Here is a 15,308-nt window from a genome sequence, read left to right as displayed (position 1 = left end):
AACCCATGTCTTGCATACGTCTGTGCGTGGTGGTTCTTGAAGCACTGACTCCAGCTGCAGTCCACTCTTTGTGAATCTCCCCCACATTTTTGAATGGGATTTGTTTCACAATCCTCTCCAGGGTGCGGTTATCCCTATTGCTTGGACACTTTTTTCTACCACATCTTTTCCTTCCCTTCACCTCTCTATTAATGTGCTTGGACACAGAGCTCTGTGAACAGCCAGCCTCTTTAGCAATGACCTTTTGTGTCTTGCTCTCCTTGTGCAAGGTGTCAATGGTCGTCTTTTGGACAGCTGTCAAGTCAGCAGTCTTCCCCATGATTATGTAGCCTACAGAACTAGACTGAGAGACCATTTAAAGGCCTTTGCAGGTGTTTTGAGTTAATTAGCTAATTAGAGTGTGGTACCAGGTATCTTCAAGTTTCACTTTTTGAATGGAATTACTGAAATAAATCAACTTTTTGAGATATTCTAATTATATGACCAGCACCTGTAGTAAGATCGGCTAGATTCTCCACAATTCAATCATTCAGTTAATTTTACATAAACACTTCAGACTTACTATGGTATGGTAAACAAAGAAACGAAAAAATACCCTTTTTTAAAATACAATTAATGTTCATACCGGTTGAAATAAATGATTTTATAGTAGCCTATTTCCTATCTTTGCTGAGCAAGAGTTTTGTGTGCAAGGGATTAAAGGCCTGTCCCATATAGACGCATGTCTCAAATAAAGGCAGAGTTCAGTGGCTGACACCCGGACTATTAATTGAAGTTGATGGGTGGTGATGGGGCAGTGGACAAGACACATGCCTTTGGTGTGAGAGACCTGGGTTCGAATCCCCTGTGAGACCCCAATGTGTCCCTGAGCAAGACACTTAACCCCTACTTCCTCCAGAGGCGTGTGACCTCTGACATGTATATAGCAATTGTAAGTCACTTTGGATAAAAGCTTCAGCTAAAATGTTATCATATAGTCAAGTATTTTTAATTGGCAACATAACACTTAACACATTTTTGTATCTACCTGTGATATTTTTTTGGTAATGATTTTAGACATTTAGTTAGTGCTCTTGCATAGACCACTGTGTAGTGATGGATTTGAGAAATTATCTAATTATCTATTAATTATTATATATTATTTTGCAAGAAAACTTTTCAATTATCTGGTTTGCATGGACTCCACAGAAGTAGAATATATGGACAAAAGTACCCAGACACTGTCCCAATACTTTTGTCAGTGGCTGTTTTTTCTTGGTGTGGTCTTTCTTAAGGGAAATCTTAAGGAAAAACAGTTCTTCATCAGTTTGTGTTTGGCCTTTTCCTCTTTCAATATGACGATGTCCCCGTGCAGAAAGCAGCTCCATAAGGAAATGGTTTTCCCAGTTTGGTGTTGAAGAACTTGACTGTCCCCCATGAGCCCTGACCTCAACCCTATCGAACACCATAGGGATGAATTAAAACGGAGATTGCGATCCAGGCCCTCGTGTCAAACATCAGTGTCTGACCTCACAAATGCTCTTCAGGGTGAACGGGTAAAAACTTCCACAGACTCCAAAATCTTGTAGAAAGCCTTCCTAGAAGAGAGGAAGCTGCTTTAGCTGCAAAGGGAGGAGCAACTCCATATTAATGCCCATGGTTTAAGAATGGGATGTTATAAAATTAATATGTAGGTGTCCCAGTACTTTTGTCCATGTAGTGTATTTAAAGTGAATGTGTGTAATTACACAGCATGACTTCCATGTCAGTTATTTCAATCTGACAGAACAACTCAAAAAGCTGACTTTAATTTTGGGGTGTCCCTCATTTCCTCCAGTCAGGTGTCTTTTTTTAAACTCTTCAGATGTGCATGTGCTTGGACATTAAAAGATTTACAGGATGACATCTCTGAGCAACAAGAGGACAGAGGACAGGATGACTATCACCGAAGTCAGGGATATTGTGGGACTTGATTGCTGGAGTGTGAGTGAATCGTCCTCTCCAGCAGCTGTAGGAAGAATCTTTTCAAGATTTCATTTTGCAGCCTTTGAACTTACAACAACACACAACTCAACTTTCACATTCATAAAAAGTAACTAAAGCATGTTGCTTTCAAGGATTTCTTCTATCACGCAGCATTGATTTTCTTATTAAAATGTATTTTAATGTTTTTGAAATAGCATTCACAAAAACACACTGCTTGCTGCTGACTTTGCAAAACGAAAACACAACAGCCAAACACACACAGAAATCTTCTAAAAGAACTCAGAAGGATAATAGCAAAGCACAAGGGCACTTCTTTGCCTCCAGACAATATTGAAGTCTACATGGCCCGTTTTAATGAATGAGGCTGTTGTGGTGTCAGAACAGCTAGTGTTTTAGTGGAATTGATGACTACAAGAAAACTATCTCAGCTCTATGAAGAAAACCTCTGACCTTCACACTGCGGTTTGCAAAATATACAGCAGGACATTTAGGTAATGCCCGTTCTTTGCATTTCTTTGTTCATCTTTTCATCATATGTGTGTATACTTATTGTTAGTTTTACACTGTGTGTGTGGGTTTTATTGTATTGTATCTGTGTCCAATACTTTTGAGAACATGTTTGAATTTTACAATGAGAGGGAGGATTACTTTGGAAAGTGATGACGTTTTAGCTGTTTGACTGTGAAGACTTGGTTAGGAACAGGATAAAATAAGCCTAGTTATAAGCCTATGAACCTATAGGTACACAAGAAATTGTGCTAAAGGTTGGGTCTTATCATGGAAGCCCAGTATTTGTAATGTTTTGATCTATCATTTGGTTCTGCAGTGGGTATCTGGCTGTGTTGCCATCAATCACCATTCCCTTACCCTCCCCTAACATATCTTTAAGGGGCCTTTAAATCTTTTACTCGGTGGCTTGACCCCGTCTTATATCTTTATTGTATGCTTAGGCTAAATACCAGTGGCTGGCTTGATAAGCAACTTTATCTGAATGCCATGGACTGCTCAGTTTTCCAACCACCATCACTATCTTCCAGTTTTTCCTGGCTTTCTCCTATATTTCAAGGTGGTTTCCTGATGCCCTCCCATTAGTTGTTTCTCCCAAGTAACTCCCATAAATTTACACAGGCTCCCTCAAACTTCATTATGAATATTCGTCATACCACAGATCCACGTTTTGCATGTTTGTCTGATATCACCCACGTTGCCAGTTAGTCAATTTAAACCCATCTGTCACTGCAACCTGGCAACCCACAACGCGATCTAAGTGGCGTGTGTGCAGCTGCTCTCTTCGCAGGCAGACAAGCCAGCCAACTCATCTCTTAAATAGGCTGTTTTTATAATTAAGTTTTGGTTTTGGGGTTAAGTTTAGCTTAAGTCTAGTTTTAAGGTTTGGTTAAGTATGTTAGGTGCTATTTGGGGATGGTGATGGAGCAGTGGATAAGGCACATGCCTATGGTGTGAGAGACCCACGCTCAATTCCCCACTGTGACATATCCACCATGTGTCCCTGAGCAAGACACTTAACCCCTAGTTGCTCCAGAGGCGTACGACCTCTGACATATAGTTATTGTAAGTCGCTTTGGATAAAAGCGTCAGCTAAATGAATAAATGTAATGCTAAAGAAATGCATTAACTTACTGAAGCTGTGAATGTGTACACTTTGCAACATATGGTAGAACAGAACAGCACCAAGAAAAATCTGTTTCCAGAATATATATATTTTACACACAGACAAAGCTACATTCATACATACATACAGTCTGACATTCATACAAATACATATCAGTTTATTGGATTTTTTCTTTTATTAGAAAAAGCAATTTAATATATTATTACTTTGAATACTGTATTATACTGTTTAGGGCTAGGTCACCGTTAAAAAGCATGCACTTTCTTTTTGGTTGTGTCCAGATCATGTGTTTGCAAATGACTCCAAGTGGATGCCACAGGTCACTCGTAGTCTCAGACTGGAATGGGTTTACCTCATCAGAACATCTCAGCTAGGGCTCAGACAAGCTGTCAATCAAAGCAAAATACAATAACTATCAAATCAAACATTTCTCTGTGACCAGGTACATTTTCTGGTCCTGCAGGAGTTTCCAGATGTGATACATGCCTACCTCTTGTGTGAACCACTCAGAATTATTTGCAAATATTGTTTGACCTAATTGTTGTTGTGTCCATGTTTGTTGTATTGCAGTCTTCTTCTCCTACCTTCTACTACAATTCTTTTTTTTTTGAGAATTTCATATCCATCTGATTGCCAACTGTTTGATTTCAGTCCTGTTTCTTTGGTCCAGTTGGTCCAAATGTTTTGTGAATCCATCTTATCCTCATAGCTTGTTTTTAGCAGTCACTGATTTGAAGTCTCTTGTCTGCCTCAAACTTTGTGTCCATTGTCACATTTTGTGTCCATTGTCACATTTCTTGCAGTAACTTAGCGGAGCTTCTCAGCATTTAGTTTTTTTACATTACATCCCACGTTTTCTTCTGAAAAAGTGTTCTCGCGTTTCCTCGGACTCGAAGTGGGTAAATAGTTGGGAGGTGGAGGGGGTTGGGGTTGGGATAGAATAGCTTGATTGATTATTGAAGAATTAATTTGCTGTTTTTGTCAGCCCTATGATTCAGTTGGTCGCAACAACAACAATAGAGCCCTTCTCCGCCTCTTCGTCCCTCTCCAGCAATTGGACAATACAGGGTGTGACGTCAAACGGTATGCTCTGCGTGACAGATTCAGCGGTCTGTGCTGGGCTTGAACCTCTGGTTGAGGGGGCATCCTCCCTCAGCGGGGACGGAGTCAAAGAGCATGGCTCCGGCTCCAAGGTTAATGTTACCTCTTCTACCTGTAAAGACAAGAAATAAAATGTTTAAAGGGCAATTTATGACAGTTGCTACAGCAGTGCTGTGTCACAAGTAACTCACTATTTCCTTCCTATTTATTAGGCCAAGTGTTTACATGTTGTCCTCATTAATATCATCTGACTTTCCAATCATTTTTTAATTTGTTGCCTTCATTTATGTATCAGTTTAAGGAAACTCTGATTGCAGCAGAAACCAATGATTTGGGCTGTTCCAGCTGAAAGAAGACTTTGTTTTTGGTTATATGGGTAACCGACCTTTGTAAGCTCCTCCTCTTCCTCTTCATGCTGCTCAGGGATACCCTCAGACTCGGGCTCTGGCTCCTCTCCGACTGTCTCCACCACTCCTCCTACCATTTCAGCCATCTGTCCACTCAGCTGCCCGACGATCTCCACCTGCAACCAGTTGAGTTTGCTGATTTAATTGCACGTCTTTTTTTTGTTTCACTTATTTTAAACTGGAAGAGGAGTCAGCAGACTACTGGCATTTCACCATATTTAATCAACTAAAATCAACTCCACAATGTCAGTTCCTGATAGCAGTCACAGAGAGAAAGAAACAGACAAAGAAGACAAGATGGAAGGAAAGAAGGAAGGAAGTAACGAAGATGGACAAGCAGAATATGCACCCCCCCCCACACACACACACACACACACACACACACACACAGCTTGGTTTGCCTGTGTAGGACATCAGAGAGAAAGACAGATACTTAGGTAAGTACAACAGACACCAATGCTGAATCCAAATGCTTAGGGTTGTAAACTTGCGGACTACAGCATGCTACTCTGAAGACTGGGCGGATTGTCCAAAATTCATCAGGTCTGCTATAAGCTGGCATGCAGATTACCAGCCTGTCTCCAACCTTGCCGACTTCCCCGGCGGTTTCTCCCATCATTCACTGCACTACAGATGTGTGCTAAATATGCCTGTTGATATAAACAAAGCCAGATCCAGAAGACAAAAATAAAAAAAATAGCCAAGATGAAGATAGAAAATGACCCAAAAGGCTTGTTTACTATGATTAGTTCAGTTTTTCACCTTTGATGACACATGCCTGAGAAATGGGATCAAAGAAGATCAAGCTTCATACAAAAACAATGCTGTCTAACTCATTCTGTTACAGTGACTAAATGGAGATATCAGTCCTGTTTGCCTGTGACTGCATACAGTCATGCATCCCTGTCATAGCCTGTCAGAATATATTAAACTATGATCTAGTCCGCAATGTCTGCAGTCTGACCATTTGGATTCAGCGGTTAAGTGCCTACGTGGTGTGCCTCGACCTGTGCAGCTCCCCACAGGTCAGCTAGCCGAGGGTGGGTGGGAGGACCGAGACTGTGGATGGTGCTGTTGGGAGTGGCTTGGAGGGAATGGGAGGCACTATGTGGCCTGTGCTCCATAGACTGTATTCAGAGATAGAAAAAGGAAGGAAAGAGAATTAATGAGGATTTTCTGTAAAATAAGCTTAATCTATTTGGTTGTTAATCAATACCATCGACTCAACAGTTACTTGGCCAGTAGCCACAATTTTTGATTTTAAAACATTTGTTTGGAACAAAAAATTTTGCAAACCACTACAAAACATCCCAGAACTGCTCAATAATGGAAAACAGCGCTGTGGTGCGCTACGCATCACCACACATTTCAGCTGGGAGGGTTTAAAAGCCTCGTCATGCCAAAACAAATGACAAAGCAGTTTTATTCTTCCAGCATTTAGCAGTCTCTTCCAGACACTTAGGAGGAGGATACTTTTGCCAGTTTTTTCACTTCCTTCTAGTCACTAATAATGGTCTGCATCTACTTTTAATGCCTCTTTAAATTATGAGTCAGGGATGGTGCTGCAGGGAACAGTGGGGAAATGTCTCAGCCTCTTATTCATTGACTTATGCACAGAAAATTGACTGGCTGATTGAAAAGCTTTATTATAAATGTAATGTAATATTCAATCTATCCAGTTTCCTTCACAAGGGAAGCCATATAATACACACAGTAAAGCTAGCACGCTCATTTCCATTGTGGTCTCGGATCAGTACACCTTTTTTAAGACACAGTCCCTGACCTTTTCAAGTTATTATTTTATAACCCTTAGTTGTGTAATGAGCTCTGAGATATACCAATGCAAGAGCAGCCAACGAAGCAGAAAAAGTCTTTGGGTGTCACAGTTCATCATGACTCACTTCATTTGCAGAACCATGGAAGTCTGCAGCTGATTCACACCAATAAAAGCCACACAGCCTACACATCCAACCAGTTTACAGGAAGTGAAGCCTGTCCTTTAAAATTGTTTTTGGGCACGTTTATACTTTCATCTAATTGTCTCAGTCTAATCAGTCAAGAAGTACATACATGTCGTGTGTATACAGCATGTTAGTATTGGTGCCAACAACAGAGACACATTCAACAGTGCCAGTAACAATGTCTCAAGAATTACATTTATATACTTTACAACAAACTTCAATTAGCTTTTACATTTTGGAGGAAAAATGATTAACCTAATTGACCTGAACCTAACCTGAGTCTTTTTTTTAATGCTGCTTGTTTAGCTTTGTTAGTGCCATAAATGAACAGTCTTAGTACCACTGACCTGTTGTTGGTACTGCAGAAGCTGTTGCTGCTGGTAATGGTGAATATGTTGGAGCTGTTGGAGTTGGTTGTGCTGCTGCAGAGTGAAATGAGCCTGGTGCTGCTGAAGGTAACCGCCTACTGTCCCCTCATACCCCTCACCAGGTGTACCCCCAGCTCCACTGCTGCCACCTGGAACAACCATATAACACTTAGCGCTCAGAGACACAGCCAAGTGTTGAGACACAGAGTAAGAGCAATGATTTAATCCTCACCAGCAGCCATGATGTAGGAGCCTGCAGCAGGTGAGGCCACGCCCGATGGCTGGCTAGTGATTGGGTCCCATGTGTCTGTAGACGACAGGCAGTACAGGCCCTGTGAGACGTAGGTGTGAGGCCAGACATCCGCAGAGGAGTGGTGGAGCATCTGGTCTGTACGGGGAAACAGACAGGTGGGAGGAGTGAGACACAGGAAAACACTCTTTACAGTTTAAAACAGTTTAAGAGTAAAATAGAGGATTGTGAAAAAGGAGGGGAGAGAATTGGAAGAGAATACAACAAAATTCTGCAGAATAACTTTCAAGATTTCTCTCCTTTTTTCCCCAATTCCATTTCAAGACTTTTCAGTCATTTTCTTCTTGTTCAGTGAAAGGCAAGGATACAAAGTTTGCATGGCATGATTTGTGCAGATACATTTATTTTTAAATTAAGAACTATCACTATTTAGCATGTATGGGCAGGATTGGGGGAAAAAACCTTAAGACTCAAGAAGAAACACTGATTCTTACATTAAAGGCATAGTTTAGCAGCCATAAACAGGGATAAACCTAACCTCATCCAAAGTAACAAACTATAATAACTTACAGGTATGATTACCTTATCTGCAGCAGTATTGTTATTATAGAGTTTAACCCATGGAGGCGGGCAGAACAATCAGACTGTGGAAGAGAAATATCCCTTCAGTCCTAATGCTTTTTAAGTGTGTGTGTGTGTTGTACATGTGTGTTGGTGTTGCATGCTAGATAAAGCACAGAGCAGGACCATATGGTGTTGTTAATGAGACCAGGGTTAAGTCCTTGTGCTAACCTACAGGGTCCCTCAGGGGTTGGACAGTGCTCTGCTTTGCTATACACCAGCAAGAACTAAAAAAGAAACAGTTTACAGTGTTTCTTTGTGTACAAGTGAAAGCAGCACAGAATTTTCAGAATTTTATCCTTATTTTTAAACAGAGGGTGGGAGAAAACAACTGTTTCGGTTTTTATGAGATTATAATACTTTTCCTTTGAGGTCAGATGGGGTTTACTAATCTTACCTGAGCAAATTGCTCTCCCCTCTTCCATTCTTTCTGCTTTATCCTCCTGTGTGCATCTAAAGTAAGCAGGCATCTTACCACCTGAGGCTCAAACAACAAATCAGGAAATGAGTGTGTTTCCCCAAACTGTTTTTGTTCTGTTAACTGTAAAGTGAAATCATCTTGTGTTCGATTTTTCACTGTGTAAATGTCTTTATTTGAATTATCTTTTAGTCTTTTAGATTTTGGGTAAATTCTCTTCACTGTGCACTTATGACACTCCATCAGAATTTGTCCTGATATTTCAGAAATGACAGGCTGTCATCTGGATTTGTCATTTGAATGTTTCTGAGTAAGTGCCCGGTAGCAGTGAAAGGCAGAAATGTGCAGCTGTGTGCCTGTCCTCCAAAAGTCCTTTACAGCTGGTTGGCAGAATAACTGACGTGGCTGTTTTTAGTTTCCAACTGGGCTCTAATTTTCCCAAACTGTGCATCTATGCATAATAGAAAACATAAGTTCACTGCGTGATCCAAAGACTTTTAGCAAAATTTGAAGTATACAGTGACACTGCAGTATCTGTAGTTCTGCTGTAACTGTATTACTGGTTTGGGCACATAGGCTTAAATGGCTTCAACAACACAAATGAATCATCCCCTTTCCTTATATCATTTAGGGTGGTGATGGATCGAGTCCAGCTGTGACATTCACCAATGTGTCCCTGAGCACTTAAGCCCAATACCTCTGACATATATATAGCAGTTCTAAGTTGCTTTGGATAAAACTGTCAGCTAAATGACTAATTATTTAACATCTAGCTGTAGGTTTATGACTTTTCCAGTAGTAGCAGTACCTCTGCTGGTGATGCTCTCCTGGTTGACCTCACTAAGGTGAGCGACGCTGCCCTGGTTGGATCCGGCTCCCATACTCTCCCCATCCATCGAGTTCCAGCCAAACAGAGTCGCCTCAGAGATCGCAAACTGCTGCATGATGCCTAAAGAGCGAGTAAGAGTAGAATCAATTCTTGTTGAGATACAGCAGTACTGATATTAGCAACAGTAGCATGTAGTAATAATAATAATAATAATAATATGAATATGAATATCTTTTGACTTACTGGAACACAATTACTGATACAGTTCATAAAACAAATCTCAGTCCCAGCGTTGCTAACAAATACAGAAGTTAATTAGCAATAAAAACAAACAGGGGGTAACCATAATCATTAACATAGAGAAACAGGAGATGTGGGCGGCGGTTATTCCAAGCGGGAAATGTATAAATGTTGCAGACTAATATGTGAGTAAATAGCTGTCAAAAATGATCAATTAAATGTTGCTAGACATACCAGATGGGCCAGAACCAATTAGATTTTCCAAACTTCAGTGAAGTGTGTAGCAAAAATTTATATTCAAGAAAAAGATACCAGGGAAAGTCTTCCTTGTACCATCAAACGTTATCTAAAACTGTCTTTGTCACCATTTTACAATTAATGTATTGTATTTATGAGCAGTATAAAGATACATATTATTATATCCTCAACATGACCAGGGCTTGTTTTCTACTGGTTTCTACTTCCTGTTTTCTATGTTGTGTTTGTATTGTATTTATGATTTAAAGAAAACTTTTCTGACACTGTGGCACCTTTACATTTAGTACCCTCACCTGCAGCAAAGCGAGCCTCCTTCTCGCCGTCACTAAGATCGCTGTAAGCATCGTTCTCCATCCTCCTCTCCTTTTCCCTCTGCAGGTTGGCATGTGCCGCGACCCCCGGAGGCCCTGCAGACGGTGTGCCCCAGCTCTGCCACTCGATCATGTGGGCAACACGACCCTGAGCCATGGCAGTGGGCTTGGTCACTTTGTCCTTCATGGAGCGACTCACACCTACAGCAGGTATGGAGCAGGAGGGGTAGACCAGCAGCGCACACACAAACACATTCACACACACATACCAGACACACACACACACAAACACTGTCAAAACTACTTCTGGCCTCTGCAGTTGACGACACCTCCAACTGGGGCTCAGGGGGGGGGAAGTAGAATGATAATGAGAAAAAATGTGTGATGTTGTTGGGAAACTGTTTAATACATGAAGATAAAATAGATAATAGCAATGGGCTAATAAATGTATGGTATGGATGAATTCAGAGAGTCAGTTTTACTGGTTGGCTACTGCTGGCAATTTATTTCAGAAGCATTTTGTGTTATGTTTGTTGAAATTCTTTTTACATCCCGATAGTAATCAATAAATCAAATGCTCTGAGACAAAAATGGAACAAAAAATCTGGTATATGTGGCTGTCACAGGACTGTAATCATTCGGTCCGGCATGTGCACTCATTGCGCATGGAAATGTGGGGGGGTAGGGGGGGTTCAGTTGGATACTTTGAAAATCTAGCTGTCTCTTGCAAGTTTCTCCAACATTGCCTAGCGTTATATTGATACAGCTGTTTCTGATTGTTACACCTGTCTCTAACCTTAAACCACTACTGCTTTCAAACTTCATCAACTTGCCCAGCAGACATTACATCACAGGACTACAGTACAGTACATCAACACCTTTTTAAGGTGTTGATGTACTGCTATATGTTGAGATTCTGCTAAAAACTGAGTAGACCATAGAGAGGTATTCTACTATTTAGTTTGGTCTTCATCTTGAGTCTTAGAACCCAACAAATTCTGTAAAACTAAATGGTCTGCAGACCACTTGGCATCCAAACAAAGATGTCTTTGTTTTGCTTTTTGAGTTCAACATATCAAACCTCTGGGATCTAATTAAATGTAAAATATTCAGATAACTATGTGACTGAGCATTGTATGTGTAATTCCAGAATAGTCAAATAAATAAATGAACTAATGAATCTGCTACATAATAGTGCAGACCATTGAAAAACCTCCTACATCTTTGTCAGGTGACGGACAGGAGTGAACAGGTCAGAGGTCAGGTGACATGAGCTATCCATAGTGACAAATGGATAGGGTTGCCTGTGTGGTCCTTAGAGTTTGTTGAATTGAACAGAAAAGGACAAGGATGACGGCTGAAATCCTGACAAACCCATATTAATTATTAAAGCCATTACTCATCTCCTGGTAAACAGAATAAATGAGATTCATTAGACTTTGCTTAATTAAAAACGTGTTACAGAGACTGAGAGAGGCAGAGGAAAGTAATCCTTGGGTGTAAACAGAACGTTGAGAAGAGTCCACTGGCAAATCTCTGCCCAATTAAGATGCAAATACAGGATTCAAACTAGGGACATATACTCTGAGTCAAATGCTTGCAGAGAGGCTGATCGATAAAAAATTAAATTAAAATCAAACAGGCATGAATAAACAGAGACAGAGCTTCGGAAATTGCTCCCCCGGTCCAGGGGGCAAGTTACAGGCTGAGTTATAAATAGAAACAGTTTTCCCCTTAGACAAAGAGAGCCAATCTCATTTGAAAATCAAACACTCCCTGCAGAGTCTAATTGGGGATGGAAATAGGAATGAAAGAATGGGTATGACAGATGAGGGAGGGTGTTGGGGTCTTGGCTATTCAGAGGCTCAAAAAATAATGCTTTACACTGTTAAATGACACCAAGAGATTTATTATTATTATTTAAGTGCACCAGACACAACAAAAAACACTTTTTGCACAAACACTGAGGTGCTACACTTAAAACACTACACCGCACAGAGCACTAGAGTTTGAAGCACAAAGCACGAGATAGCACAAAAGAGGCACCAGCCACTTGAAGTCACGACACTGCACAAAAGATTCACTACTTCACAAATATAGGGCCACAGCGCCATATAACAAATACACTACATTACCCAACACGCCTGTGGAGATGCTTCAGTGAGTAATTAAAGTAAGTAAAGTCACTTACTTTAGTTTCTTTGAAATCAAATATCTGATTGAATTTCCATCAATGACTCTGCGAAATGTTTGTCATTGACGTCTGCTGTTGATATCAATGGAAAAGAAGGAAAAGTAGGGAGTGATATAGGAAGGGGCACCCACAGGGGCGGCCATGTTGGTTCCAAGCTCCTCCTCCTCCTCCTGCTCTAGATTGAAGTTGTCTGTTGAGGCAAGTTTTGATTTACCAAAGACGCCATTTATGGCAAAGGTGAAAAGATAATTGCTGTTTTTTTTCCCCAAGTGTGTCAGATGATTCTCTGGCCTGCAAGCAGTGCAGAAAACAAGTCAAAGAAGAAGATGAAAGGAATTATTGTTTATTATTTAAAACAAGTCACAAAGGAAGAGCTGCTCTGGATGCAAAAATTGTTTAGTTAGTTGGGTTTAGCCAAAGTGGAGCCTTTGTCATCCTACTGGCTGCTATGGTTTAAGGCATACTATCAAAAGACCCCTGGCCAGATCCAGGGATCTTTTGATAGTTTTCTTTTGACCTTTGTTTTCTGTCTCTCTCCCCTCATATCCTGTTACAGTGTAGGTGTGAAATGTTGAAGTGAGTAAGAATTGAGTTTTTTTTGTGGGGGTGACAACCCCCGAATGATGTTGGACATGTTAGAAATATAATTCAAAATATGACTGATAATTAATTAATTGTGGCCAAGGCCTTTCTGATGTTGTAAATTCAGCTAGTTAATGATTGGCTTCTTAATTAGTAGGTCTTGATAACAGTAGACTAGCGTGACTAGAGCTTAAATGGTAAACTAACCCAGATTTTAATGCCCAGGTTGTGATATTAGCATCCTCCTCACTTTAAAAATGCCCGAATTTTGATTATTCATGCGCCTTTTTAATATACACAAATACATTGATTCTATTGATTGATGCCTTTTATGGTTTAATAATGTTTGATGCTTATGTCTGATTGCTCCATTGTTTTTTATTGTTGCTATTTTTTATCATTGTAAAGCTCTTTGTGACTCGCTCTGTGAAAGGTGCTATATTGAATAAATTTTACTTACTTACTTACTTTACTTGTAATTTTTTACATTGAGCTTCAGGCTTCTAAATTGGTTTTCTCCAGAGCAAAAAAGCACAACATTAGGTTCTCTGTTGCTTCAATCACCAGTGAGACTATGAAATACAATCCAGGAGGGATGGTTCACGTAACAGATCATTGAGTTTAAAGGCTTAAAAGGTGGGGAAAAAAACCTGGAGGAAGGAATTTACCTCTCAAAAGGTTTTTTTTCTGCCTATACAATTTGTAGATATCCACACATGCACGTCACAGAGTAACCTACCAGGCATTTACTATTATTGCTATCTATTTGAAAGGCCGGATGGATAACTTTGCATAGTGTTGTATGATTAATATTGTTGGCACGACAAGTGCATTTTTCTTCATTCTGCAGAGTGGAGTGAGTAGTTTGGTAAAACCTGACAGATTTAAATTTCAGTAGATTACTGTCATAATCAGTGCTGATAAGTTGAGAACCATTTCAGTGTGTTTATATGCTCCATTTACTCTCATTTATTTTGTAGCTGCTCTAACGCTACTACTTATTGTTACGCCAAACCACACATTGATCATTTGGCTGCTAGACTATCCTGGCACCATATAACCATCTGAATATCACACTTAAGAGAAATCAAAAATTATCTTTTACACACACAGGAAAAGGAAGTTTAGCCCCTGTCAGTTCTCAACAACAACTTCACCCTTGGCCCTCTGTGGAGCAAATGGAATCAACATGGGGGCTGTTTTACCATCTAGCAGCACAGACACACACCTGACACACCTGTCAGAGAGGACTTAGCCAGGGCACCGATCCCATAGGAGTTGGCGGGCTTCCTCTTGAGACGAGGCAGAATGGAAGTAGTGTCCTCCATGGACAACTAAAGAGAGAGGGAGGTGAGGTGTGGTTGGAGCAGAGAGGGCGGACGAGAGAATGCAGGAGGAAGTGAGCATGTAGATAAAAGAAATAGAAAAAAATGCAATGTGACAAGGAAAATGACAAAATAAGAATAGATGACAGAGATAAGAGATAAATGCAAGAAAGAGAAAATGCAATAAAAGAAATTAAGGTGAAGAGAGCAGATGATTGAAGATTCAGAAAATAGTTTGAGGGAGATAGAAGAAGAGAAGGGAGGTTGCAATAGAGGGAATAAGAAAGGAGGGTTAATTATTCGAACACTTTGTAAATGGCTTACAGGGATCATTGATTGAAGAGAATCATAGATATACTGTGGCTAAAAGGAAAATGGATGTATACGTGGTGATTCAAAAGCAATTTAAATGGAGTTTTTCATGAGCACAGCAGTAATTGGCACAAAATCATCATGTAAAACTTGATGATCTGGACCAATTACTGATGGATATATTGTTTTCACTAGTAATATGTAAAGTTACTACTTATTCAGCTCTAATATTTGATGGGTAAATAAAGGAAACAGGGGACAAGAGATTTATTTATTCATAGAGGAACATTTTAGGAGGAGATGTTTATATGATAATGAGAGAATGTTTTGATTGTTTTGCTGAAGGATTTTTCTTCAGGGCAGAGACAGAGGCTTAAACCTGCACTCTCCACTTTAACAGTCTCTCTTACTCTGCCTTCCTGCATCTCAAATGCCCTTGGTTATCTCCACCCTTTGAGTGGAAAAAAAACTAGGAGCTCATGTGAAATACAGGCATTAATATGAAGCGACACGTGACCCCCTCCGTCTTCATA

The 15,308-nt window shown here is 40.2% G+C and overlaps 1 protein-coding gene and 1 long non-coding RNA gene across 5 annotated transcripts in view; one reads left to right on the top strand and one right to left on the bottom strand.

Annotated features, from left to right (window-relative positions):
• Window positions 1-3,754: 3,754 nt before the first annotated feature.
• Window positions 3,755-15,308, bottom strand: part of LOC123977025 — a 48,587-nt gene continuing 37,033 nt past the window's right edge. Inside the window, exons 1-8 of one of the 4 annotated variants that reach the window (XR_006826505.1) lie at window positions 10,345-10,563; window positions 9,533-9,673; window positions 7,668-7,823; window positions 7,415-7,584; window positions 6,099-6,233; window positions 5,085-5,222; window positions 4,183-4,811; window positions 3,755-3,984 (exon numbers count right to left, since the gene is read on the bottom strand). Coding sequence is in view for 3 of the 4 variants with exons in the window: in XM_046059475.1 (XP_045915431.1) it covers window positions 4,593-4,811; window positions 5,085-5,222; window positions 6,099-6,233; window positions 7,415-7,584; window positions 7,668-7,823; window positions 9,533-9,673; window positions 10,345-10,549 (1,164 nt within the window). In the remaining variant the exon portion in view is untranslated. Of the gene's footprint in view, window positions 4,812-5,084; window positions 5,223-6,098; window positions 6,234-7,414; window positions 7,585-7,667; window positions 7,824-9,532; window positions 9,674-10,344; window positions 10,564-12,553; window positions 12,743-15,308 lie in introns of those variants that run through there. The other 3 variants (XM_046059475.1, XM_046059476.1, XM_046059474.1) reach the window with 3 other exon arrangements.
• LOC123977026 lies at window positions 5,493-13,599 on the top strand. Its single transcript, XR_006826506.1, has 4 exons — window positions 5,493-5,543; window positions 9,498-9,684; window positions 10,430-10,572; window positions 12,827-13,599. It is a non-coding gene; the product is annotated as an uncharacterized LOC123977026 (long non-coding RNA).

This window comes from Micropterus dolomieu, linkage group LG09 (assembly GCF_021292245.1).
Source record: "Micropterus dolomieu isolate WLL.071019.BEF.003 ecotype Adirondacks linkage group LG09, ASM2129224v1, whole genome shotgun sequence".
Classification (NCBI taxonomy): domain Eukaryota; kingdom Metazoa; phylum Chordata; class Actinopteri; order Centrarchiformes; family Centrarchidae; genus Micropterus; species Micropterus dolomieu.
This window is presented reverse-complemented; position numbering and strand designations above follow the sequence as displayed.